This window comes from Mycteria americana, chromosome 1, assembly GCF_035582795.1.
Source record: "Mycteria americana isolate JAX WOST 10 ecotype Jacksonville Zoo and Gardens chromosome 1, USCA_MyAme_1.0, whole genome shotgun sequence".
In the NCBI taxonomy this organism is placed as follows: domain Eukaryota; kingdom Metazoa; phylum Chordata; class Aves; order Ciconiiformes; family Ciconiidae; genus Mycteria; species Mycteria americana.
The window spans coordinates 127,004,316-127,030,724 of NC_134365.1; the positions used below are offsets into that span (position 1 = coordinate 127,004,316).

The 26,409-nt window shown below is 36.9% G+C and overlaps 1 protein-coding gene across 2 annotated transcripts in view; it reads right to left on the bottom strand.

The window, feature by feature from the left end:
• Positions 1 to 26,409, bottom strand: part of USP9X (ubiquitin specific peptidase 9 X-linked) — a 107,585-nt gene that overhangs the window by 64,605 nt on the left and 16,571 nt on the right. For both annotated transcript variants that reach the window (XM_075520235.1, XM_075520227.1), the window contains exons 2-10: positions 16,186 to 16,439; positions 14,108 to 14,253; positions 13,690 to 13,769; positions 7,425 to 7,537; positions 6,417 to 6,635; positions 5,043 to 5,158; positions 4,550 to 4,801; positions 4,333 to 4,471; positions 2,566 to 2,718 (exon numbers count right to left, since the gene is read on the bottom strand). In XM_075520235.1, coding sequence (XP_075376350.1) covers positions 2,566 to 2,718; positions 4,333 to 4,471; positions 4,550 to 4,801; positions 5,043 to 5,158; positions 6,417 to 6,635; positions 7,425 to 7,537; positions 13,690 to 13,769; positions 14,108 to 14,253; positions 16,186 to 16,281 — 1,314 coding nt within the window. In that variant the 5' untranslated portion in view covers positions 16,282 to 16,439. The remainder of the gene's footprint in view (positions 1 to 2,565; positions 2,719 to 4,332; positions 4,472 to 4,549; positions 4,802 to 5,042; positions 5,159 to 6,416; positions 6,636 to 7,424; positions 7,538 to 13,689; positions 13,770 to 14,107; positions 14,254 to 16,185; positions 16,440 to 26,409) is intronic.

Consider the following 26,409-nt stretch of genomic DNA (forward strand, 5'->3'; position numbering starts at 1 on the left):
GGAAAGCCATACAAGACAGTAGGAGGAGGTAAGGAACCTGATGTGTGAACTCTCAGCTTGCTGTCCTGAAACAGGGAAGCGCATGTCAAGTTCTAGTTAAATATTGCAGAATGTAAGCAATGAGACCCCAACACTAATCTCTGCAAGTTTATTTCTTGTCCAGCTGGATCTTTCCCTGCAACTCCTCAGGCTGCAACTTAATACTTGCCTTTAGAGACTTCCAACATTATTCCTTCAATCAAATATACTTCTATTTTTGCGCACTCACTTTGTAAGACACAAAAACACTTCAGTAAAGCTTAAAACTTACGTTGCCTTTCTATAGGCAAAAGCAGCATGATTTTATTACTTTTCATAAAACTACTTATTTTTATTCTAGTTGTATACCGAGATTCTCAGGGCACTTCTATACCATCAACTGTAAATTTGTGCATGCTGACCCTCTAAACCCAAACAGCAACATAACAGCTCTAGCCTGAAAGCAAAACCACACCATTGCTGCACTGAGATAGAGCTAAAATAGCCTGCCTGTTATATAAAGCTACACAGTAAATCAATGCCTCACTACTGAATTTCATGCTCCAGCTGCTCTTAGAAGCAGTTGTTTAATAAGAACTTCTAAAAACTAATAAATACAGGGAGTAGTGGAGTTGGTAAAAAATCATTCTGTATTAGCAGATTTTTGTATTCTTACCTTTTAGTCTATTTTAATTCCATGGCCAAAGCCACAGTGAAACCACCTACCTGAATAATACTTACTGAATTCAACTTTCACACACGCACAAAAAAATACAGGGCAAAACTGCAACAAGTGCACTGTGTCAACTACCTAACTGAAAGCCAGGTATTTGACAGCATGGGAGATTTATTCCTAAATATTTTTTTTTTGCAATTGTTGGGGTGGACTATCCCTATCTTTTAAGGGTTGCACTACTTGTTCACACTTTTCTGGAAGGGTAAAAAGTTTGGCTTAAACTAGCTTATCCACATGTCCCACTTCCAGGCACTATGAGTAATATAATTGCTTGGAAGACTTTTTTCCAAATTTCAGGTTTTTTTATTTTCCCCTCATAAAAGGTGAGGCTCTAATATAGCTAATACAAGCCTACTAACAGCAAACTGTTAGTTTTTCCCCACAGACTTCTTACAAAGACAGTCTGGAAAGGCCTACAGACCACAAGCTGAAAACTAACAGTATGATCACAGACCTTAATTCAAGTAATCTGTGTATTACTCTGTTACATGACGTAATTTTCTAAACAGGACTTGGGGATAACAAGAAAATAAAGACTTTCTTGAGTTTCAACCTGTGTAGTTACTATCATGCTGGAACTGAAGTCTAGAGATTATGAAGTTAGTTAAAACACCAGAGATCTCAAGTCAGCCCTCCACTTAACATCACCTGGAGTCCCAAGTGCTTTAAATGTAACCTGAAAATAGCATGCCTGAAAATAGGGACACCTGGATAAGTCCACTTAAGCCAAACTGTTACAGTTTCAGAAGAACGTGAACACATGTAAACTAGGGATATAATACTACCCAATTCTTTATTAGCCCTGGTTGTGGTGTAACTCCAGCTGGCAACTAAGCACAGCCCAGCTGCCCACTCACTCCCCACCCCACAGTGGGATGGGGGAGAGAATCAGAAGGGTAAAAGTGAGAAAACTCATGGGTTGAGATAAACAGTTTAAGAGGTAAATCTTTTGCTTTACCTACATAGCCCCATATATGCTACTATGAAGAAATTTAACTCGATCCCTGGCAAAACCAGTACAGCCCTCTATCTTGGAAACTGGATTTAGCCTTCCCACACTTGAGAGACTGGCCTAAGGGCTTACTTGTACAATTAAGTTAGCGTTTCACTACCAATTACTTATGAACAAGGATATATGTACTCATGCTTGTTTCTATCCTAAAATGACCTTTTATTTTCTGTCTGCTCAATAATTAATAATGATTTTATCTCTTCAGCTGCCCTTTGTGTGTGCTACACTTGTGCAGCCCACAGCTAGGAAGCCCAGCTTCACCAATCATTTAAGCAAACAAGCCAATATTGCAAAATTTATAGTTTTTCAGAAATAATCATTATGACACAAAGGAAAGAATTGGCTGTTAAACAACTTCTGGAACAGTCATTATTATAAGCCTTATTAACAGCATTCTGCCCAGGAAAAATTTATACTACTGTGATGAACTCAGAAATTAGCAATAATATTTTAAAATGCATTAAGAATATGTAAGTCATAATGTATCATGTTCTTTCATAATCTAGACTTTGCTCAACGTTGAGGGTTCCTTAATACTTAAAAAGAATAATCTTTGCACCATGTTCTGGACTGTTCCTTTAGACTGTACATACATGTATAGTTGACCCCTTCTACTGAAGACATTTGAGAAGACAATTCTGAGATCCAGGACCCCAAAAAAGAACACCATTTGATTTCAAAGTTTTCTTTAGTTTTGTCTAACACCAAGCACAAGAAGCACAAGTCGTCATCTTCTCAGTACATGACACAGAACAAGATCCCTCCTGCGCAGTAGCAGACAAGCAGTTGAATTCTTTACCTGTGCAGCCCAAATGTTGTCAAGATCCTGCAAAGTGAGGGCTTTCTCTTTGATGACAAAACGAAGAATTTTCTCTAACTTCTCTACATATTGAGGTTGATGAAGACTATCTCTCAAGACAATTGATAAAATATTATTCTGCTGGATCCATTCCTGAATATAAAAAGAAAGTAGTGCCATCTCAAATTATTGAAGTGCTGTCACTGATATTTAAGCTAAAAAGAAAAATTTCAACCTGTTACATATTAATGACTTTATATACAATATTCTAATTGGGAGAAGTGAGAAAGATGCAGGACAAGAGGAAGGTATTTATCTCTAACTTTCATTTCCTCTTTAAAAAAAACCCAAACAAACAGCTTTTTAAATAATCCAATATGCTAGTCACTGTGATATCTTAAGGAAAAATATTTTTTCAGGCATATTAAAATCATGAACTCAAAGCATAAAAATGTTCAAACAACTTCAAAGATAAAAAGCCAATGGGAAGAACCATTAACTCTTCTATTCAAGGAATAAATTTTTTCTCTTCCAGTTCACAATCATTAAATATCAAAACCAAGTTGTTTAAGACACTTCTAGCTTTACTGGTATGCCTACAGCATATCACATAAAAAGGGCATAAGCAAGAACTGAAATATAAAAAGGTTAGATTATTTAAGTACTGCCACTTATAGGGGTTTTTTTTAAATGCTTCTAATTGAATTAGAGGCAAATATTCAAGCCTTATTTAAGTAGATACATTTTTTTTCAGTGGTGTCATTGACACAGTCAGATTAGGGTCATGTATTTTTTGTTCCGACTGAGGCAAAGCAGTATGTGCTTTGAGCACTGAAAAAGAAAACGTACACAGCATCATACCTTACAACAGTGTCCTTGATTACAGACTTACAATATTCAAGCTAGTCTTATGAAATACTTAAATCTAGAAGTTTTCATTTAAAAACAGAGGTCTTGTCTGAGATGCCAAACCATAGGGAGTATGTAAAAAAAGAGACCCATTTCCTCCTATTGCTTTAAAAAGTCAAACTGCAGTCATTCTTTTTTTGTCAGCAGTCCTTTTGTGTATTGTAAACCTCACAGCAGGTAGCCAGTCACAAAGATGGGGCAGAACAGTGCAAAAATCACTTAATTTGATTTCACAAAGATGAAGAGAAAGTTATCCTTACTTTAACTTTATAAATGCTTGTTTTAATAGTTCCCTACATATGCAGTCAAGCATGAAACAGTCGTCAAAGTATGTAAACATTACATAAATAAAAATGTGATAACTAGAACTTCCTGTACCAAAGAATCCAGCTTCTGAAGTGTGGAAAGCAGAGCAGTCACAACTTCAATGAGAAAAAAAATTACCTGAAGCACAAAAAACAGACTAGATCCTTATTTAAATGAACATTCAATTTTTAGGTACACTGGCACTAAAGTTTCAAATGAATCACACCTGTTTTATCTAGGTTTGTTGGGGTTGTTTTGTTTTTTTAAACACTATATAAAAAACATACTATTCAAGGATCCCTTTTCAAAGCATGTTTTTAGCAGCACTGAAAATAATTCTCAACAGCAGCTTTGAAACAAATACAGCAATTTTTCACAGAAAGACTACTATTAAAATGACTTATTACCATGACATGATACCTGCTGTTTGTAACACTCGACAAGAAAATTAGCAGTGTGTGCAGGATCCATAATATATAGCTATTTCTACAAGTAAAGTAATAAGGTGGAAGAAAATCTATTTAGTGAATTTCAGTGAAGAGGAGAACTTACTGCCATTCTTTCAGCTGTAAGCCATTCTTCCTCTTCAGGATTACCATGCCGATGAGTATAATATGACACACTGGATATTACTTTGTTAACTTCATTTAGTGCATTCATTTTACCATTGAAAGAAGAAATTTGTAACAACCTGTAAGAGAAATTAAATGTAAGAAGTGTGGAAAAAGTGTGCTGGAAACAGCATATCATATTAGGAGTAGCACCTTACCTAAGTATCATTTTTAACCTAAATATTTCTAAGTTTTTTACAGTTTCTTCTTGTCCTGGAACTCTTGAAGCTAAGTTCTTTAGAGATTTGATTATCATTGACAGAGCATCGTTTTTGGCTTCATTCTTTGCTTCTTTTTTCAGTTCATCATCTGTTAAATTTTCTAAAAATTGTGGAACCATTTCTATAATTGGAAGGAAGTATTTCTTCACTGTATGTAATGTTAGAAATTCGTAACATTGTCCAAATGGCCTAAAAAGAATGAAAAAAGGGATCAAAGTGCCATAATCAGTAGTTGTGTAATATTAAGATAGCAAGGAGCAATTCATCCAAGAACTCAAGTCTATTCACAAGCACATGAAATGTTGAAGGTAAACACAACTAGTTAAGAGACGGAGTGAGGGGAAGTGCTTTAAGACAAAGCTTTGCACTGATGTATTTTACTTAGTCCAACTTTTCGAATTATGTAAATTATTATTTTTAAAAAACTTACTTGATGAGAGCTGCAATTATCTGAACATTCAATGCTGATCCACTCATGAAGCGATCATGCAAGATCTGAAATCCATTTAATGTGCCAAACTTGTTGATAAGATCTACTAGCCAACCCTGCAATATAATAAACAGTTATTTTCTGACATTTATAAATTACTATCTAGAAATACTTTCAAGTACCTGTTAGCAACAAAACTTGCTTTAAAAAAGTCCTTACACAATAAACTGTTAGAAGGTAATAGAATTGACAGCGACCTTGCATATATAGTTTAAATATTCAGTTTTAAGGCAATGCTTAGAAATAGGCAACACAATCTTTCCCATTATGTCAACAAACAGATGCTGTATATTAGTTACTCAAAGAATTTTATAAAATATAGAGGAATAAAAATGACTATACTTCAGGTTCATCTTCGGCTGCTAAGTTACTACAGAAAGCATGACGATTCTGGTTTTTTTTCTGGTCCTGGATGTGATAATGCTGCATATAAAAGCAGTAAGAATGTAAAATAACATTCTTCTAAACACGGTTAGCAATGCAAGGAAGTCCAAGGACACAGAGTAGTTTATCTTTGGTTCTTACATATCAATAGCTAGCAGTTCTACTAAAAAGAAAAAAAAAAAAGAAAGCAACAAAAATATAATTCAGTTAGCTTCCAAAGTTGTACCAATGCCATTTGGAGCACAATTCTGAAAAATTCAGACCCAAGAACCAGAACAGATTACTAATCTGCACTGCCAGTTAAAAAACAAACAAACAAACAGAAAACCCCCAAAAAACCAAAACAACAAACAAAAAACCCACAAAAAACCCCAAAACCAAACTAATAAAAAAAAACCCCAACAAAACAACACCACCCAAAAAAACCCCACCAAACCCCCTACAAACCAAACTGAAACAAAAAGCAAACCCCCCAAACCACACTGACACTAGCATCCCCTGTCCAACTAAAACCGTTTCTCCCACTGTCGGGAATTATAAAAAAAGGGAGGGAAAATTCCTACTTTATCACATAATGTCCTCCTCAAAATATGTCACCTACAAAATCACGTTGAGTGAGAAGGTAAATCCATCAACTGGCAAATACAAGCAAGCCGATTAACACAGTAGGAATGGCATTCCAATAGACTTGTGCCAGCTTACCACAGAAACACATGACACAATTTGATTGTGGACCAAAGACTGAAAGAGTTAGAAGGGGAAATTTAACCGATCGCAATTTAATGTACAAGTCAAAAGCAGCAGAACATCTCAGTGATATAGGGAATGAAGGGGGTTTTTTTCCCCTCTAAAAACACTTATCTATGGCTACTGTGTAATTAGGTAACACTGCATAAAATTAAAAATACAGGTCTGAAAATGCTCTCATACCTTTGGTGATCGTGGGTCAGGAGGACGGGCATAAAGTTCATCTTCAGCAAGCTGGACTCCTGCAGGAACTGTTTCTGAGGGACGAGTACCATTGTATAGATGGAATTTGCAGTGAGGATTTAAGGCCATGGCAAGAAGTTCAAGAAGGGGAAACCAATCTTGGGACAGCTTGGCCACACAGAGTTCCACTAGTCGATGAGTGTTGTTAATAATACATCTCTATTAAGAAAAAAACAACCACCAAGAATATGGCAGGTGACTGTACGATGAATATGAACTATAAACTCTGAACCATTTGTACCTAGCATGCAGAGTTGCATAAGTTTTACAATTGTATTTTAATTTGTACTTCCTCCAATAAAGGCTTTAAATAAACTTTAAACTATCTGTTTTCAGCTAAAAATTAAATTTAGGAAAAAGACACAAATATTTTTGCTTATTTGAGACATTCATGAATCACCACTGAACTCTATTAACTTTTCCTTCTTTCACCCATTTCTCTTACAGATTTTAATTTGCTTATGAAGATCTTCACAGTTTCTGATTCGGTATGTGACTAGCTGTCCAACAGGTCGTTTTTATATTTAAACAGCTGCTACAAACATTCAGAAGTCAGCAGGCTGCTAGAAGCTTTTACTAAAAAGTAAGTTTTCATGTCCTAGCATTCACATAAAAATAAGCAGGTCATAAAAATAAGACATTTGGCCAAAGACAGCCTGCCTAAAGAGCTGCACTACTGAACATACAAAGTTCAGTTCCTCCCCATATCATCTCTCACATTTTATTTCCTTCCAAAAACACCAGAGGCAGTAAGATGAAACAATGATAGAAGGATGACTTCACCCCCCTGCCTAAGAGCCATGTACACAAGAGTTCTCCCAGTTCTCTGTTGAGATGAGTTTCAAAAATGAGATTCAGTCTCTGCAGTCTCCTCATAATCACAAAAAGGCAGTCTCCTTCCTCATTTAAATTACTATGTTTTTCAGAAACACAACTTTAAAAACTCACATGAATCTCAAACTTCCAGCCGCTCACTGCCTCATCTGTAAGGATTTTTGTGAAAGATATTGTTAACCCATCTCGAAAAAATCGCTGGCATGCTTCACTTTTGACATCAAGGCCTATTTTAAAAAAGAAAAGAAAAAACCAAACTATTAGATATGCAGTTTCATTAGTTGTTACATGAACTTTTATATATTGAAAGTAGTGATTTGGACTTCAAAGGTTTGGTCTTCAAAGTTTCAGAATTATTTTAAAAAGAGAAGCCTTGCATGAAGACAAACTTACGTAAGCTTGAATGCACAAAAACCTGATGGGTTAATGTTCTAGTAAAGCCACCTCAAAAATTGCACTCTTTTAGATAATTTTTAAATTATTTTAAAAGCATGTGATAGGGTTGGGGTTTTTTTCCCACACTTGTAACATTCAAAGATATAGTAGCAAAAATAAGTACAATCTTTATCTTCCATTCTTCTAGTATACATGCATTTATGTTCTTCTCTTATTTAGTTGCTACCAGTAAAACTCAGTGAGTGAAGAGGAGAAAGGGTGAGACCTGCTCAGCTTCCCAGACACAATTAACCTGCAAAAATAAACATTAATCCTTCTGTCTCTCACCCTCACTTGAAGTACAGTTTCTTGTAATTCTGCTGCCAGGACCCAACACACACAGACCCCAACACTGCCATAAACCGTTGCAGCCACCGTATGTCAAGTTTAAAATTAAAGAACAGTGCTCCATACTTTTAGGTATTTTAAAACTCTGGAGTTATTTATAACCCAGTATTTCAATAAATCTGTATTTCCCCTTCAAAAGTTCAGTTAGAAAATCTAAATAGGGCTAAAAGTCAACAGAAAAATATATTGAACATGTATCAGTACATGCTGGAAACAATGAAAGCCACTAGGCACATTATAAAAAGAAAATTGTGACCTGCCTGCACAGTTTCTTTACAGAACAAGTTTAATTTTCAATCAGGGAACCTTAGCATTCAACAAGCCTACAGTGTCCAGATTCACAAAAATTACTGCCACCCCACCCCCCTCCCACCCCCGTTAATGAGACAGCCTGACAGTAACTTCCATTGGTTTGGGAAGGATTGATTTGGGTTATCAAATTAAAGTTCCTTATAGTCACAAACAACTGTACAGCAGAGGTTCCTTCCAAAAGCGGTCACAGAACATCTGTCCTGCTTGTTAATACATACCACAAAGGCTTTCCAAACTCCTGTAACAGGGCTTGCTAGCCTATACTCTTACAGTGCGTGCAGCTCTCAAGCAGCTCAAGTAAAGCAGGAATCTTGGGAGAGCCCCTGACACCTCCTTGAAAACTACTCCAGTGCTCCCTCTTTTTATCACTACCAGAGGTACATGATATACACTATGCTGCCAAGTATAAAAAACTCCACACTGTCTTCCTAGGTAGATTGCAGTCTGGATAGCTGACATCCCTACACTATATAGTAAGTGCTAAGACCAGTAACAAAAGGCCACAAGCCGCAGCAATGACAACATGACAAAAGAAGAGAAGAGAGATGGACACTGCCTAAAAGTTAGGCTTTTGCAGTAAACAAAGGACTTTGTTAAATTAACTCCTCAAGGAGGTAAAGATGACAACTTCACCCTATACAAAACAGAGGACAGGGAAGGCATCCAATGTGGTCAACTTGACTTAGGGGAAATGTTCCTTTCTGAACCCAAATGTAACAGTGAACTTAATTCTTGAATACAAATTTAAAGCAGGCACTCAAGTGATTTTAATGCTCCTTAGAGTACCAGTATACTGCACTGAAATCTCTCTCAAACTTGCAAGTATTTCTTGGACCATCTCCCCCCACAACGGTTGGCCAGCTTCAATCAGCAGGATATTTCAAACCAAGTTCAGGAATACTAAAACAGTATGTTTCAAAATACATTGTCCTTTCTGTACTTCACTGAACTTGGAAAGAGAGGGAATATGTAGAACCTTAGAAGATACTTGTACGACTCCTGGACATACAATCACCTTCTACCTTCTCCCACAATGCTGCATGCTGCTGAAACAATAGATGACACTTATGGAAGGAACAAGGCTAGGTGTCTAGAAGGACCGGAGTATCATCAAAAGCAGGGTACAGGAGTCCTAGAACACAGCAGGTGGGGAGAGGAAGCAAGAGTCATCCAAAGACAGCAAGAAGACAAACAGCAGTTACACTAGACACCTGACATCTACTGCTTGCATCAGATTCAGTATCACTAACTCTTAGGTAAGACCGCAAGCAGCCATTTTTCTCCCTGTTGTCCAAATTCTGACGGCAGAGAAGGATAAGGAAGAGTACAAGAGATAAGTAAGTGCATGCAGCCCTGAGCCAAGTATTTAGAGAAAAGTTGGAGAAATGGATTATTCAGTGAGAAAAAAGTGAATATGAAAGGAAAAGGTGATGTGCAACATACAGTATATGGGAGCTGCAATTAGGGGACTGGAGGAAGAACAGAGGGCCTTTTGATTTCTGTACCTCCATCTGTACCTGCACTTAAAAGCGGTCAATTTGCCAGATAAACCACTCAGAGTGTATTAACCCTGCCATAAGAGCAGAAACACTCTGGGTCCACAAAACTTGTCAGTCCATGAACAAACTGATGCATCTGAAGGGTATTCAACAGTATAGGGCTGGAGCACCAAGGCCCCAAGCAAAATCACCCAGCTCCTCTTCTCCAGGACGTTGGATTACACAACTTTGCAGCTGCAAGCCCAGAGCAGAGCTGGCTCCATACACTGGTGTGGCGCTGTGCCAGTGAAGCCCCCCCAGACCTGGAGCCTCAGGAAGTGCAGCACAGAAACCTTTCAGCAGCTTGGTAAGGGCTGGCTCAGACCCTGCAGAACTGACAGTGATCTGGAGCTAATAAGCTCTAGGGAAACGCACACTTGCCCATGGGCACAATGGCTACACATGGCACTTACAGATTCTGGCAGACTTCCAATAACTCTTAATCATCAGGAACATGAGAGTCCCTCTACACCAAGACACTGCACTGGCCCTGCTGTAGTTCATTTCACTGAATTGGTTCTAGCCCAAATACACAGCTAAGAAACGTTGGAACATGACAACACAAATATGATGTCCTTGCTTTAGACAGAAGGCTAAAAATAACATTTTATAGAAAATGCAGAAGATACAGCTTCAGTAAGGAACTCAAGAGTGGTCCCACAGAAATGCAGATGGATCATGCAGAGAGATGGTCTTTAGAGAGGATGCTGGGAACAGCTCCCATTACTGGACTGCCTAGATTTTGGATGCATGTGTGCTCATGCACACACACTTTTTTCGTTTGTTTGGTTTTTGTTTTGAGGCTCTAGGGCCTGCCTCTCTACCCTTTCCCACTCTGTAAGCCTTTGTAATCATCCAAAAAAAAGATTTGGGATCAAGGTTGAAGGTTTAAGTTGTGCAGTGAAATCTCGTTTCAGTTTAAGTAAGCTACAACTTCTAAAAGTTGCCTTGCATCTTGCTTGTGTGTGTCACATCGGAAAGTTTTGGCAGCATGTTAAAAATTGAATGTAAACATTAGAAGCAAGAAAGTCCACAACAAAGGCAGAGCAGTGCACAGTTGTTGAGGGGATTTTGAAATAAAAAGTGGAGCATATTCTAGCCTATAAAAAACAAAAAAACTTAAAAAAAAAGGGTCTTTTTCTTCGTCTTTTTCTTTTAAATTTATAGCATGCAACGCACTATGACATTTATTTCTGGAGCCAATCTCATTACTCGAAACACTTCGTAAGTATTCCAGAATTATTGTGAAGATAAACATCAGTCTTGCTATTAAACGCTATTTTTCAAATAGGTTTTATTCTATTAACAAGTAACTCCAGCCTATCATTTGATAGTCTCATGGCTTGCTTGATGAAGAATAATACATTGATGCCTACACATAAAAAGATAATCTTCCATAAATAAATGCATCTGCCAGGAATAATGCAAGTCACAGTCTAGACAGGATTCATACTACTCTGTCAAATTTGCTCCTTGCACTTGAAGGCAGTAATGATGACATTTAATTCTTGTGAGTACTTTCAGTTCAGTTATATCCCTTTCACTTTCAGCTCCTGAAAAGATTTAAAGAGGATGCAAATATCACTCTTATTTTATAGATAGGGTCACAAAGACAGCAGTTACCCCCGAGTCACTCCAGAATGCCAATGCCAATGGCCACTGCCAATGCTAGGTATAAAAGCTACTTTTAAGAACCCTAACCACTAGAAAATGGTGCTTGATAAAAAAAAATTTAATGGGCTCTTTTTAGGTTTTGTTGAGTCTAAATGAGTTACAGACTGCAATATAAAATGTATGTAATTCAACAGCTGGTTATTTTTCAATTTCTCCTTCAGTTCTCTTTTGAAACAGAACTCAGATTAAGAAAAATGCCCATGGATAGGTAGCAAGGTGTCCAATTTTAGCTCTTACCGAGATAATGGAACACATTTTCGATCTATTAAAAAACGTACACAACCGAATCATTTATATTACTTCTCTCTATATACACAGCACTGAAACAGTGTCTGCCAAGTTTTGAGCTACCCTACCAGTTACACCAAGTGAGCACCCTATCATATTCCTTGAGCACTGAAAGTTATTTTAAAAAGACCATCTTAGCCATCACGTAACTTCAAGTAGCAAGGAAAAAAAAAATCTAGTAACTGTAAAGATAACACAGTTGAACAACTACTTCTAACAGCTTTCCTTGTTTTCTTAGCCAATAATCCTTGTGTATGTACACACATAGGAATCCATGTAGAGGGCAAGAGGAAGAATAATTAAGTAGCAATGCAGAAGCACTTTTCAGAATTGGACATCAACAACTTAATAAAAATCAAAGTGCTTAAAGCATATGAATAGATTTCCAGTTTTTCACAACTTCAAGAAGAAAAAGAGAAGACTTTTTGTTTGGGAACTTTCAACTAAGTCTGATGCTTTGGAGAAGTACGTTGAAGTTAGGAGTAGCCAAAACTCTCATTCTGCTCTTATTACTTCATTGCACTGGCAGTTTTTTGGTTTTGTTTTGTTTTTAAAGATGACTTAACAGCTGGCAGTACATACATCTCCTCTCTCACAAATCACAAGCAGATAATTTCTTTTTACTGCACTTTTCCAACAGCCCAGACACATAGATGGCTGCATTTTCTTTCCATAAGTTGGCATTTCTTTTGCTCCCGAACAGATGCAATCACTTGAAAATTCTACGCTCACCTCAGGACTTCTGCCAGACCTAGCTACATGCAAAGAAGCCAATTCCAAGCACAACTACAGCTGATAAATCAGTGTTGGCAACAACATGTCATTATCCTATTTTGGATCACAAGGGTGCACCCTAACTTTTGTTTCTCTGGAGAGTGCTCCAAAGCAAAAGACTTAGAGAAAACAATCAAGATAACCCAGAATATCATCAGCACAAACAGCTTTTTGTTCTTAAAACTGCCTAAGAAAAACCTTTATTAACATGGAAATGAATTTGTCTTGGTCCAGCTATACAAAAGTAAGGAACAGGCACTTTGTTTGTCACTATATTTAAAATACAACTAGCTGATAAGCGTAGATCTCCTAGAAAAATATTTTGATCTGATTTCTGGTATTACTCAAGTATTGGGGCAACAAATACTGACCAAAACAGGAGACCAAAGCAACTTTCCAAGAGAACAGAACTTTCCAGAACACATGATGAACTTGTCAATCTGACTAATACAATTTAGCAAACACATACACAGTCCTGATACGGAATCCTCCTACTTCCAAGCAAGTCACACGCAGCAAGCAATATGGTAGAATTATTAGTCTAAGTCATGCTGTTGAAAAGTCTAACTTTTCTCTAATATTCTCAAAAGTATGTATGTGCCAGATTTGAACAAAAATTTATGGCAAGACATTTGGAAAGCTAGATTAGTAACTTATTTTTAAAAAACTAGAATTCTTTGAGTTTCAGTATCTGTTATAAAGACCAAACCCACTAGGTCTGATATCAAAGTGAATACAGAAAACAGGTAGGACAGGAATGACAAGGTATTTATTGCTGTGAGCTTATTCAACTTCCCTATTCATGCTAAGGCACCTAATTTCTAACTACATTGATGGCTTTCTAAAATTTCTGATCTACGAAGGTTCTGCATACCACTCTGACACAATCTTCAGGACCAAGGTTGTAATAGAAATAATTAAGAATTTTTAAGCCTCCACCAGGGATTCAAAAGAACAAGAAAAGACTTTACACACTGGCTCAATAATCATTAATTGTCTTTTCAGCTTACCTTTTTTACTTAGGTCGATAGCAGCTTCTAGAAGAACTTCTAATTCCCCTTTCGGCAATACAGGAACAACCCATCGAGGCCTACATTCAAAAACAAAACAACCCCCCGCCCCCCGGTATTTCAGTTGTGCTTCTTAAAAATCAAGAATCCTTGCCCCTTCATAATGCTTTTAATATAGGGTAAGAATATACATTTTCAAAGGCCCTGATGAGCACTCCATTAAAAAAACTCAAACAAGCAAAAACACCCCCCCCCCAATGAACTCTGATTCGAGCCTCTTTCTATTTATAACTCTAACGCAATAAAAAAAAAAAGTATTTCAAGAAATCCAGTGAAACAAAGATGCAAGAATCCTGATTCCACTATCAAGATATTTGCACAAATAATCTACACCCTCTGAAAAAAAGTGTGAAAATACCTGTTGATCATATCATCCAATTTTGCCAGGTCTGTGTGTGGAAATGCAGGCTCCTCATCTTCAAGCTGGGGTGGAGCATCTCCTTGGCCCTGCTCATCAGGCGGGGTAGCTGGGGAGTTCTCATTGGAAGAATCAGGTGAAGAAGTCTAAAATTGGTATGGAAAATACTTTAAATACTGCCTGCACTTACATGCCACTTATTTTGGCATTTTTCCTTCACATTGTGTTTCAAGGAATCACGTGAAGTAAGTACCCGTCATCATAAAATATAATAAAATCATTTGGTTTCAGATTTATTAACAAAAACTAGAGCATAGAATGTGATACATACTTTCTATCTCAACAGTTTAAAACTTAAGCTACTCTCCCAGTGAGGAAAGTGGGGGGATTTTTTTTGTAACAGACTACTACTTTCAGCAGACCACCTATCTAGAAGGTGAAAATAATGACTACAGGGATGCTCCAGTTTTTACAAATCTTCTGCAGAAAAGATAACTATTTTAGGTAGAAAGACAAACTTCAGGAACAGCACAGAAGAAAACGATCAAGAAAAACATTTTCTAAAAAAGTTTGCTAAAAATGAGTAACGCACTACTACAGCTGGCTACTAACCAACCTCCAAGAACATGATTAGTTAAGCCCATTTTGATGGGCCATGCAAAATACAATGCATTTTGTAGATGCATGATTGTTCATATATAGAAGTAGTACGAAATAACAATAATAAAGATTCAAATCAGAACAGCAATATTTAGGAGGACAAGGGAGGACCAAAACCCCAAGAACATTTTTCACATGTTGTACTGCATCTGTACTGGCATGGAGTTAATTTTCTTCACAGCACCCTGTATAGTGCCAGGTTTTGGATTTGTGACCAAAACAGTACTGATAACACACCAGTGTTTTGGCTGTTGCTGAATAGTGCTTGCACAGAATTCAAATCCTTGTGTTTCTCACTTTGCCCCCCAGCAGTAAGTAGGCTGGGGGTGGACAAGAGGCTGGGAGGGGACACAGCCGAGACAGCTGACCTGAAATGACCAAAGAGATACTCCATACCATATAGTGTCACACTCGGCAATAAAACAGGGCGGGAGGTTTTTTCCAAGGTAGCTGCTGCGTGGGGACTAGCTGGGGCATCCATCAGCTGGTGGTGAGTGACTGTTCGCATCACTTGTTTCCCCCCCTACCCCTTCACTCATTAAACTGCCTTTATCTCAACCCATACGATTACTCACCTTTCCCTTCTGATTCTCTCTCCCATCCCACTGAGACGGAGGGAGTGAGCGATGGGCTGGGGGCTTACCTGGCAGTCAGGGTCAGCCCACCACACGTGTTCCAAAGAACAGTTCATTCTCAGGAAGTAACAACCATTAAGCCTTATGGTATTAAACAAATATTATCTTCATACTGAATTAAATTACTAAGTGTGGCTTTTCTTTTAAATGGTTTGGCTGCATTGTTTAAAAGCATCTTTTCTAGTATTTTTTTCCCCAACAAAATAGAATCACCGCATTATGATGTAGTATTTGAAAGTTTTTGCTTGTCCTTTGATAGCAGGATAACAGGATAGCAGGATAACCCTGTTCAACAGAAACATGCTAAGTTGTTCACAAAGTCTAGTACAATGAACGGAGATGTAGATGAAGCTGGTCTTAAAGAGCTGACACACACTTGTAAGCTGTTTTATCCAAAAAGTGCTTTTGCAGAACTGCGCATAAACTGAACTCACAGAGAATAGTTTTACCAATCTGTGGCATGTAAGTCTACAATGCAGTTCTGATGAAGCTTCCAATAGTATTCCAAGAAGGCTTCTTATCCAAAATACATATGCTTGAAAGAACTATGCCACTGCTTGAAAAGGGAGCATCTTTTGCAATGCAGTGCTCCCCAACTGTATCTATTTTGCCAATAGCACTGCCTTCATCCTTCAAAATCTTTTTGTACTTCCAGACACACGCAAAAAAATATCTAACTTAACCAGACATCTCTAGGAATATACAAACTCAAATAATTCAGAAACACTATTTCTAAACAACTAACCCCTTTATTTTTAGACAACTTGATTGTTAATATCATACCTGATTCTGCTGGAGGGGAGGCTGGGACTGTCCATCAGGAGCCTGGCCCTGGCTATCATTCCCTCCTACCGGAGAGCCACGAGTCGTGGCTGTCATACTCGACACAGGGCAGATCTTTGCAATTTTGTCTGCTTATGTAGTTGTTGTGAGAGAAGAAATTATAGTCCACTTAGTAAAGTTGAAGTACCAGCATATGCTTGCCTTAAAAAGCTCCAACTCAAGAACATGCCATCTTGCAGAGACCATTGCATAACCTGAAAAAAAAAAAAAAAGACAATATCCTATATTGACACATGCATGTAAAAGTAATCTGTACCTGGAAGAGAACACTACAAAAACAAATACGCTGCCATAAAGAATCTTTTGTTTTATACTTAGTATTTATTTTTATTGAGTCCAACTGACATCAGAAGAAGGTAACATTTGAAATATTTAACATGATTTTAATGTTCTAAGTGAAAATTACACTGTTAATTACCTCTATACCACTGAGAAACTGACACACATCCAAAATGCAGCAGCTGTTTACTCTGACTCTGTTGTGCTTGAATTGCTACACTAGATTTTCGATTTAAGTTCAAGGTGCTGATCAAGACTATGTAGAAATGGCCTGGTTAAGAGCATAAACAGCCAAATTTGTCATCTTTTCCAATACTTTTCTCCTGACACTAACTGCAGATGTCTGAAAGGGAGCTAGAGACTGATTCTACCTCAGCTAAGACTAAGAGAGACCCTGCAGCCAAACTTCTTCTAATTAGCACATCAGTATTTACCCAGGGCATTTGACCTGTATTCCCTTCTTCCAGCATGTGCCTATGAAAGCCTGAGTCCACTGGCCTTTCAGGCCCACTACAAAGCCCATCACACCCCCACCAACTGTTTTAGTGGATTATATGAAGAAAATTCTGACATCAGATTTATTTGTTGATCTTGTAATCATAATATACCAACAGTTCAATAATCACTATGTATTTCAACTTCAATGTGTTAAATACGGAAATAAAAAGTTGCATTAAGTTGTAACAGCAATTCCACTCTATATCACAGGGCACCGTATAACCACAGAAGGCAAAACATAATTTTCCAGAGCAACTCAGACTTCCAAGCACCACATAAACCAACAACAGTACTCAGAAAGTTCAAAAGCCAAGTAGGGTGGTAGAAAGAATTGTATGAGCTTTCAGCAAGATTCATCTGGCAGTGCTGAGTTCCTGATACAATCAGCAAAAGCTTCAAGTTAATGAGTTAGAATGAAATTTCTGCTGTAACACTATGCATATTTGTGTTTTACTATGACGTCTCATCTCAAATTAATTTTCAATGTTATCTTTCTCCAAGACACTTTAAAATCCTTTCCTAAATTGTGCAAAGTTGCAAGCTGTTACATATACAATAAAAATTGACTGAATACACTCAATCTCCAATATTAACAGCACCAACAGCCCAGTCTCCAATATTAACAGCACCAAGAAATTTAGAGATCTCTAATATTGTCACTAAAATAACATTCACTATTGAACAAAACTGTATTCTTTGAATACAGTCAATTGTAATCCATTCCCACCCTTCAGAATTCATATTCATAGGGCTTAGTAAGCCTGCTAAGTCCAGAACAAAGGCATTACCAACTCAAATTTTCTTTAGGAAGAAACTGATTTTTTAAATGCAATTTTTAAAATGAACTTAACTGGTGCTCTTTTTTAAATGCCATCCTGAGTATTTAACTGTTTTCTATTGACATTTAGAAAGATCACTAGGTAGAAAGTACTAGTAAGACTAAGTTTCCTGCCTTATATATCTATATACACACACACACGTGCATATATATATATATATATATGCATACACACACACACACCTACTGCAGTTCATGCAGTCAGTTCCCCTGTACTACCTGATTGAGGCTTCTAGGTACTTACATAAACCAATGAAATCAAACTTCTGCCAACTTACATTGTACTCTTCAACTGCCCTAAGCCAACTACCACCACAATAAACCTTCCTTAATCACCACCATTCTTCCTTAACAGGTCTCGTTCACAATACAGCCACACAAAAACTTGTGCTGGCACCAGGAGTGAGGTAGCAAAGCAGCAGGAAAAGGGTGAAACAGCTCCTTTCAGCAGCAATCCTGGTCTAGGTTGGCTTAAACTGCAGAAAGAAGTGACCACCGACAGCTGTGGTTCCACAATAACTCACATCAAGTGCTAGCTGCTTCAATCTCATCTCTTTTGTATTCTAATGCTTTTGGCTGAACTATCATGAAGTGAGCCAGTTCAGAGTACTAAAGGATACAACAACAAACACCACCACCACCACCCCCAACTTACAAAGACTATGATTATTTTTCAGTTTCTTTAATTACCTGAACTAGTGTACTGCAAGGCCAGAGAGTACCCATCCTAATGCGAGCCAGGGCGCCAGGACAGAACTGCAGCTCTCCTGTGAGACTGACTTACACTAGTGTGGATTTACTCTCAGATTTTGCCTCTGTGCTTAGATAAAGGGTCTGAGCAAAGCATTCTTGTAAATTCCTTTCTGCTCAAGGCAAGTGACATAATTTAACTAGGAGATACAAGAAAATTACTACTGAAATAACCAACTTTTTCAAAATCTGGTAAATTCACAGTAAAACAATCTGTGCAATAAAAATATACAGAATTTTGTAGACACTAGTAAATACAGAACATTTACATAAAGGACTAATGTATCTTTTTCTTCCTCTTATTTAGTGACTGTTTGCTTAAGACTCTAATCACAATACTCTATGTATATTACTTAAATTACATTCCCAGAAAAGTGCATTTCAGGGCCTCCAGAGAAGTTCACTTGGCTTGGCCATGTGCATAAGACAAGGCCAACTTCTTAAGTGAGTTCATTACTTCTCCCTGCCCATTTGTGTGATGTTCTCAGAGATACAAAAGTAACTTCAAGTTATGCTGCAGCTAACTAAAAACACCCCATCTCCAGTAAATGGTCTGATTAGTTCTTGTAGTATCTGCATATTCTAAATTGCAAGGATATCCTTGTTCAGGTATTTTCGCTCTAATTACAGAGTATACAAACATATTTTTGTAAGCACAAATCATCATCCAATTTATGCATTTTAAACAGTATTAGAAGACAGTAATTTACCGTCCTGTTTTCAGCCACTGATTTAACCACTGATGTTTTAGAGAAAACATCAAACTGCATGCCCACAGAGAACGCACTACTGCTTTAATCTCTTGAACTGGTTAACCATGAAATTTTGAATTTCCATCACTTCTTTAATTCAGACTATTCAACTTCAATTTTTTAGAGTTAAAACTCACCAGGGCACAGTTTGGCTCAGCTCAAGAATAGCCTTTACATTTATTTGTAATTAATTTGATTATTTATAAACAAATGTAAACTGATGCAGCGACACCTTGGTTTTGAGTATGCAGACAGCCCAACAGAAACAATTCAAACTGCCTGTATCCAGCTGAATTCTAATGGAGACTCTATGTTAATTTTTATATACATCTGATTTCTACTATATTTGATTTTGGATTCAGCACACTAAGCCATGTTAAAAAAAAAAAAAATCATCACCTTTACCCAAAGCTTTGAATGAATGTTTTGATACAGTGTCAAGATGGAGACAGACGCCTATTAAACAACAAACTAACTACTCAATTGTTAATCAAGTGATGTATGAGGCTACGAAGACTGAGTCAAATGAATCCCACTGACATTTGCTTTTGATTGCCAACTGAGCAAATTCCAATTTGCCATGCTTTTGCCATCTCCTTATGTCACCCTGATTCACCATGAAATTGTAAGTGGAAGTCAGCTTTTGCTTCACCTGACTCCTTGTAATTTTAGTAACACCAGGAAAAGACAAGTATCATTTTTTTGACTTCGCATGCTCCCCATTTAGAAGACGCCACCCGCTGCAAGCAGCGTTCCAACAGAGCACCAGCAGACTGCGCAGAGGACACCGGACATGGCACTGGCCTCGGGGGGGGGGGCCTCTGCTTCCAGGCTCAAGTGTACAGCTGCACATCTGAGCTTCACCTCAGCTTCCACAGCCAGCAACCTCACACCTGTGTGGCAGAACAGGTTAATTTTGTTTGGGGAAGAAAAGAAATCAAGCACCTTTTCAAAAGCCAGGAAAAAAACATCAGATGTAGGTTCCTGGGTAAGTGCTAGATAAGAAGCAAACATGTACATATTACTCTGTTACAGGATAACATGTAACAGCAAATAGGAAGGATGGCATTTTAGCATATAATGATCAAGGAACATACATCATTTTCTAATACAGTTGACTTCTAGAACAGCTTTCATCTGAGTTTCTCAGAGTCATCTCCTCAAAAGCAACTGAAATATCCCAATACATACAGCCTTTCTCCTAAATTAGCTACTTATAATATAGTCTCAGAAAAAAGCAAATGCAAGGTGACAGATGACAGTAGCAGACCTCGAAATACAATCTATTATTCATGTTCACTACCTAAGCCCTACCTAGGGACACAGACCTATTTTTCCTTTATTTAAAGTTTTCTGGTTATATACAAGTGACGATATATGCCACAAAGTCTCCTTTGCAGTGTGGTAACAATGTATGCCAGGATACTAGCCTACTCAACATGTAAAAACAGAGCTTTCTAAAAATCATACAACTATGCTCATAAAAAAAAAAAAATTATTTCTTCTCCAGCATTATTTACAGAATGACATTCCTATCTTAACGGGATTTCAAAGTAGATGTGCTTTTTCATCTAAGTGCTGTATGAAAAAAAAGCTTAACTGCAGCAATACAAATTTTAGGTCAAAAGGTATCACAGATTTGTTTCATATAGAATTCTGGGAAGTGCCTTCTTAAAATCCTAATAAATACTGACTCATCACAAGGGTTATGATGTGATTCTAGTCTAAAAGTTCTAGATTTAAGAATCTAACCTTCTACCCTATTCTTTGATTTCAATCAAAACGCCTTCTCATCTAGAAACACCTCCCTCAAAACTGTAACACTGACCTAATTCAGTAGTTACAATTTATACACACCCCCACACATTTATCATTTCCTTTCTTCTCTGTGCCTTGTGTCTTTCAGGAAGGAAGGAATTACTTATATAATCAGAATAGAAAACTAGTGGTCCCAGCAATTTGCTCACTAACACTGACATGCACTAAAATTGAAATGTATGCAATAATTAATGAAAAACTTGTAATTAAGCTACTATTCAGTAGAGCAAGAAGTGTCTAATTTTCAATCTTTAAAAATCACTTGATAAGCAGCAATCAGAGAAAAAGTTATTTCAAATAGTTTATATTACAATTACTTTAGATTCCTTCTCCTAGTAAAGAAGTGAGTGCACATGGGACTTAGTCAACTGCATCAGGCTCCAGCACATTATTTCAAAGCAATAAATTTTTAAGTGATACAGTACAAGACAGATTTTGAGTAACTGCAATTGTTATGAACTAAAACTATTCTCACTGAAAAATAGGTTACTTGAAGTAACCTCTCTCAATGATCTCTCCACATCATACATCTGAAATTAAGACATTTGGCAGCATAAGTTTCTGGAACATTGGGAACATCCATGCAAATGTACAATTCTATTTGCCCTCAATATCATATGATGAAATAAAGAGGCATGTCCTGAAACATATTTCAGTTCCTTCAGGATTTATTTTTTTTTTTTAAACTTCAAAGCTTAGTGTTGAGACTAAGTGTAGCTAAGGTACATTTATTTAATGGTATGCAACTTCACTTCATACAAAATGCTCCTACACCTACCATTCACATGAATTTAAGCAAGCAGTAAAAGCACAGAAAGTGAACTTCCAAAAGAAAGCATCACCACTTATTGTCAGGTCAAGGGCAAAGCAGAGGGACCACAACTCTCAACCCCATAAATATGGTCTCAAAGGAGTCATCTAAACACATTCAGATCTTCAAGTACCAGCTACACAGCATTCTATGCTGAAGAGACTGCAAAGGAATGCTGCAGAAAACACTAGTTTTAAGCAATGATGTTTCCTCCTCCTTGAGCAACAAATTTTAATATTATCTGTATTATAGGCTTACAGGTATGACAGTCTGATCCTATTGTCTTCTGCCCATATTTTAAAGCACCAGGGAACTTATGCAGAGGTCTGGTTGAAAATTTAAAGTTCTGAGGATATTCAAAGATTGAAGCCTTAATGTGAATGAGGTTTGGGGAAAACAAAGTTCAACAACCTCAAAGAAATGAAAATGCCATATTTACAGACTGTGTTAAGAGAACTAAAATACTCATATATGTGGCATAATTCAAGAACGGGGATAGAGAATTCAGTATTTCTCCCATCACTATTAAAAAAAAAACAAAACAAAAAAACCAACCCAAACCCAAACAGCTAGACATAGAAGGCTTACAAAGAGCAGTTTTTTTTTTAATATAGCTCTGTTACAGCAAACCACATGGATTATTTAATATTTGGGGGGAAAAAAAAAATTCCAAACAGAAAACTGGACAATGGTACTGGTTTCTCACATAACTGGACTTGAGACATACTGATGAAAAGCAGAATTTGACTACATTTAACTGTTTCTGGTGTAACAGGTAGCCTAAGCTTATGGTTCTCAGATTTCCTTTTCAGGTGATTGGAAGTAAAGTCTCTCCTCAGGCTTCTCTGACTAAAGCTGACCCCCTTCCCTCAAATGTTTTTCCAGTCTCCATATGACATTCTCATTGAACTGCCAAGCTTGGAGACCAAGAAATTCTAACCAAAGCGAACTGTATTCAAGCTAAGGCTGAGAACCCAGTATTTAGCCCTGCATGTTAAGGCAACAAAACTGATGTACTCAAAACATATTAACTTCTTGTTTCCACATGGAATAACTTCCCAAAAGACTTCAAAAAAACCCAAGGAAATCCTTTACACCACTCAAAGGACTGTCTTACTTCAAGGCAATAATTGATGAAGGTCAGGCCCTGAAAGGGAACTGGACAGCAGCAACAAGACATTCACTTGCCAATAATTCTTGGGGCATTCAATGGTTAGATAGTTTACCACTGGTTACTTAAGGTACATGATGCTTTTTCCCAGATAACGTAACAAGAGGTCAGGTCTTCAGATCATACACTTAGTTCTGGCTACCAAACAAAAAAGTCAATTTCAGTTCCTGTTCTGAAGGAGGAAAGTTTTGCTCATGTGACAGTAAATAGAGAAGAATGCCAAAAACACAGCACCAAGCAAGCAAGCAGTCAATGCCTTACATACAAAACCAGCAAATGTTAAGACAAGTAATCATGTTCCCTTCAGTAAGCTGTGGCCTTGCTGCCATGCTTTTCTCTAGGCATACGTTTCAGGCTGCTGTCATGGACAGAGCACTGAGCAAGACTGAGCCTCTCACCCAGTACAACCATTCCTTCACTTTCAGGAGCTTTCAGTGGGAGTTACACTGGTTCAACTGGTATGAAACTGTATCCTCAATGATATTCAATATATCTCAATGACAGAAGGAGGAGGGACATAAAATTTACAGCCCCTGAAATTCTATTATTTAAATTCTTGTTTTAAACATTTCCAAGTGATTAAGAAACTACATTCAAGGCACTGATAAGTAGCTAGATAATGTGGGTTTCTGTGCTGGGAGATGAGAATTTTGGTCGTGACAGTAAAGCAAACCAGACTTTCCAAGAACAGAATGAAGTCAAACAAATAAAAAAAAGCACCAGTAAATGTATGCACTATAACTTGAGAAAAGCAAACTTAGTAAGTCACTTCAACCTGGAAAATGCTAACGTCTATTTTAAACGTTGCTTAAATGTTTTGAACTCTGACTTTCACTTACTATGCAGGCCTTTTCTTTAATTCACAATGAATGTGCAAAGAAGCGGGCAAGACTTCCTTTCACCTTAAAAGAACGAGCTACAACAGGAAACAACCTCAAAACTAAAATTTAAAAAAAAAAAAAAAAAAATCAGACCTAAGAACTTTAGCATGTATGTTTGTTTCAGACAGAGTCAGATTCAATCTCATGCTGCTAAGCAACACAATGCTATACTTTTTTCCAATTACGCTACAGTTTATTTATGTAGGAGGCTGCCCTTCTGCAATCCAAAAAATGTGTTCTTGGCAATATAGCCAATTAGGATTGAATTGATATTGTGGGTCCAACTGCAACCTTAGCCCTTTACAGGCAGCAGTAGAACACTATAAGCAAGGACAAATCATGGTTTAATGTTTACATTAAGTAATGTTCTAAATTAAAAGGAATACACACATTTGCAGCTGATACTCTATCATCTATGGAATAATTATTATTATAGCATGTCTACTTATCACTACTTCAAGAAAACAGTATGTCTAAAGCTTGCACCAAAGACTGATTAAAGGCTCCTGGTTCCTTATTTCTGATTATTAAATCTGTAGTTTGGTCATGGCCATATCAAATACGTCAAGCTGTTCATCCAATTCTAAAACAGATGTAATGGTTACACCTCTCCAAGCTATACAGTTCAAGTGTTCACTGCCCAGAACACTTTTAAGAACCCTGTTTGTTCCTTAAAGCATTAACCCAAATGCTAATAACTGTCAAGATGTTACGCTATTAGACTTTTTTTAAAAAGATTTAATCTTACTTCATTTTAAAAAGGGATAATTAACTTTTAATCTTACTTCATATTCAACTTGACTGCTCTGCCTTTTTGCTACAAGGACCATTATTATTGGATGCTAAAAAGTCAATGGGAAAAATCAAAACACATTCTTAGTATTATGGGTAGCAAAAAATATAGGCTTAATTTCACTTAAGTAATGAAGGCTTTTCTCAGCAAGACATGAATTTTTACACAGCTAAGCACTAGGTAATAGAGGAAATTTAAAAATTTCTGAGCTTCCTACTAGTTGCTGAAGCGCACTACAAAAGGGGAATGAAAAGCTTTGGGAATGTATAGAATGGGATGTATTACAAAGTCTGAAAGAGACAAACAGACCAGACACCTCAGTTTACGCAGTAGTACTCATCTCCATGTTTCCTCTGCATGAGGATGTGCACAATACAGCCTACAATTCTTGTCAATCGATATTCTTCATAAGAGCAGACAGATATAAACTATATTTCTGTACTGGCATTGAAAGTTTTCTTTTTTATTAGTTATAACAATATTTAGAGTGGTTCAGAAAACAACTGGACAGTGATAGCAACAGGTTCAGTTTCCTAGTGGAATGAGTCTTTAAAGCTGTTTCAGGAGAACATACAGGTTTGTATACTAATGCAGGTAGAAAACACCACCTCATTTTTCTTGCACATAAAACAAAATTTAGTTTTGGATAAACATAATGCAATATACTAACAAAACAGAATGATGTATCCCAAAATAATTTTTTTCTTCATGCAATTAATTTAATACATGGTCTCCACATTTATTCTAATTTATTATCCTTATTTTTTAGCTAATATGTATTTCCTAGTACACACATATGATTATTGTTCATAATTAATACATTTAAAACATCCTAGCAACCACCATATAAATCATTAAATAAATGTTAAACATCTCAGCTTCTTCTGCCGTGGTATTAAGTAATATTTCTGCTCTGAATCTAAACACAAAAGATGCATCAATGTCATAACAAAAAACTCAGTTTCCAATACTTATAATGTAATATATTAAAACAACTTATACTAAATACTTTAAAATCAAAAAACCCAGATAAGCTACACTCAAGAGTTTTACAACATGATCAAGAATCCAGAGAAATCTACAGACATAATTTCTACTAGATCATGAAAAACAGGATATAGTCCAAAATAGCACAGAAAGGAAGGGGAGGAGGAGTAGGGGGAATGGCAAGAAGAAATCAAACTACCATCTCTGGACATAAACCCGTTTAGTGAAACTCATAGCCACTAATGCAACTTCATACAGTCTAGTAAATAAGATCAATGTAATACTTTATCATAAATGTGAAAGATGTTAGAGACTACCTGAATTTCTGTACTGCATTTTTATATGCCTGTCTGATTAAATTTACTGTAAACAAAACAGGTTAAAAAAAAAAATCTCCACAGTGATTGAAACCAGAATTATTAACACGATTTTAACAAACAGGGACAACATTCCTAACTAAACCCTTCACATACCAATTCTCAACTCCATACTATTCAATATTACCAATAACACAGACAAAACTATAAAATTACCAATAAATTTTGCACATGGCACACAAACTAGTAGAGTGATAAACAATGAGAAC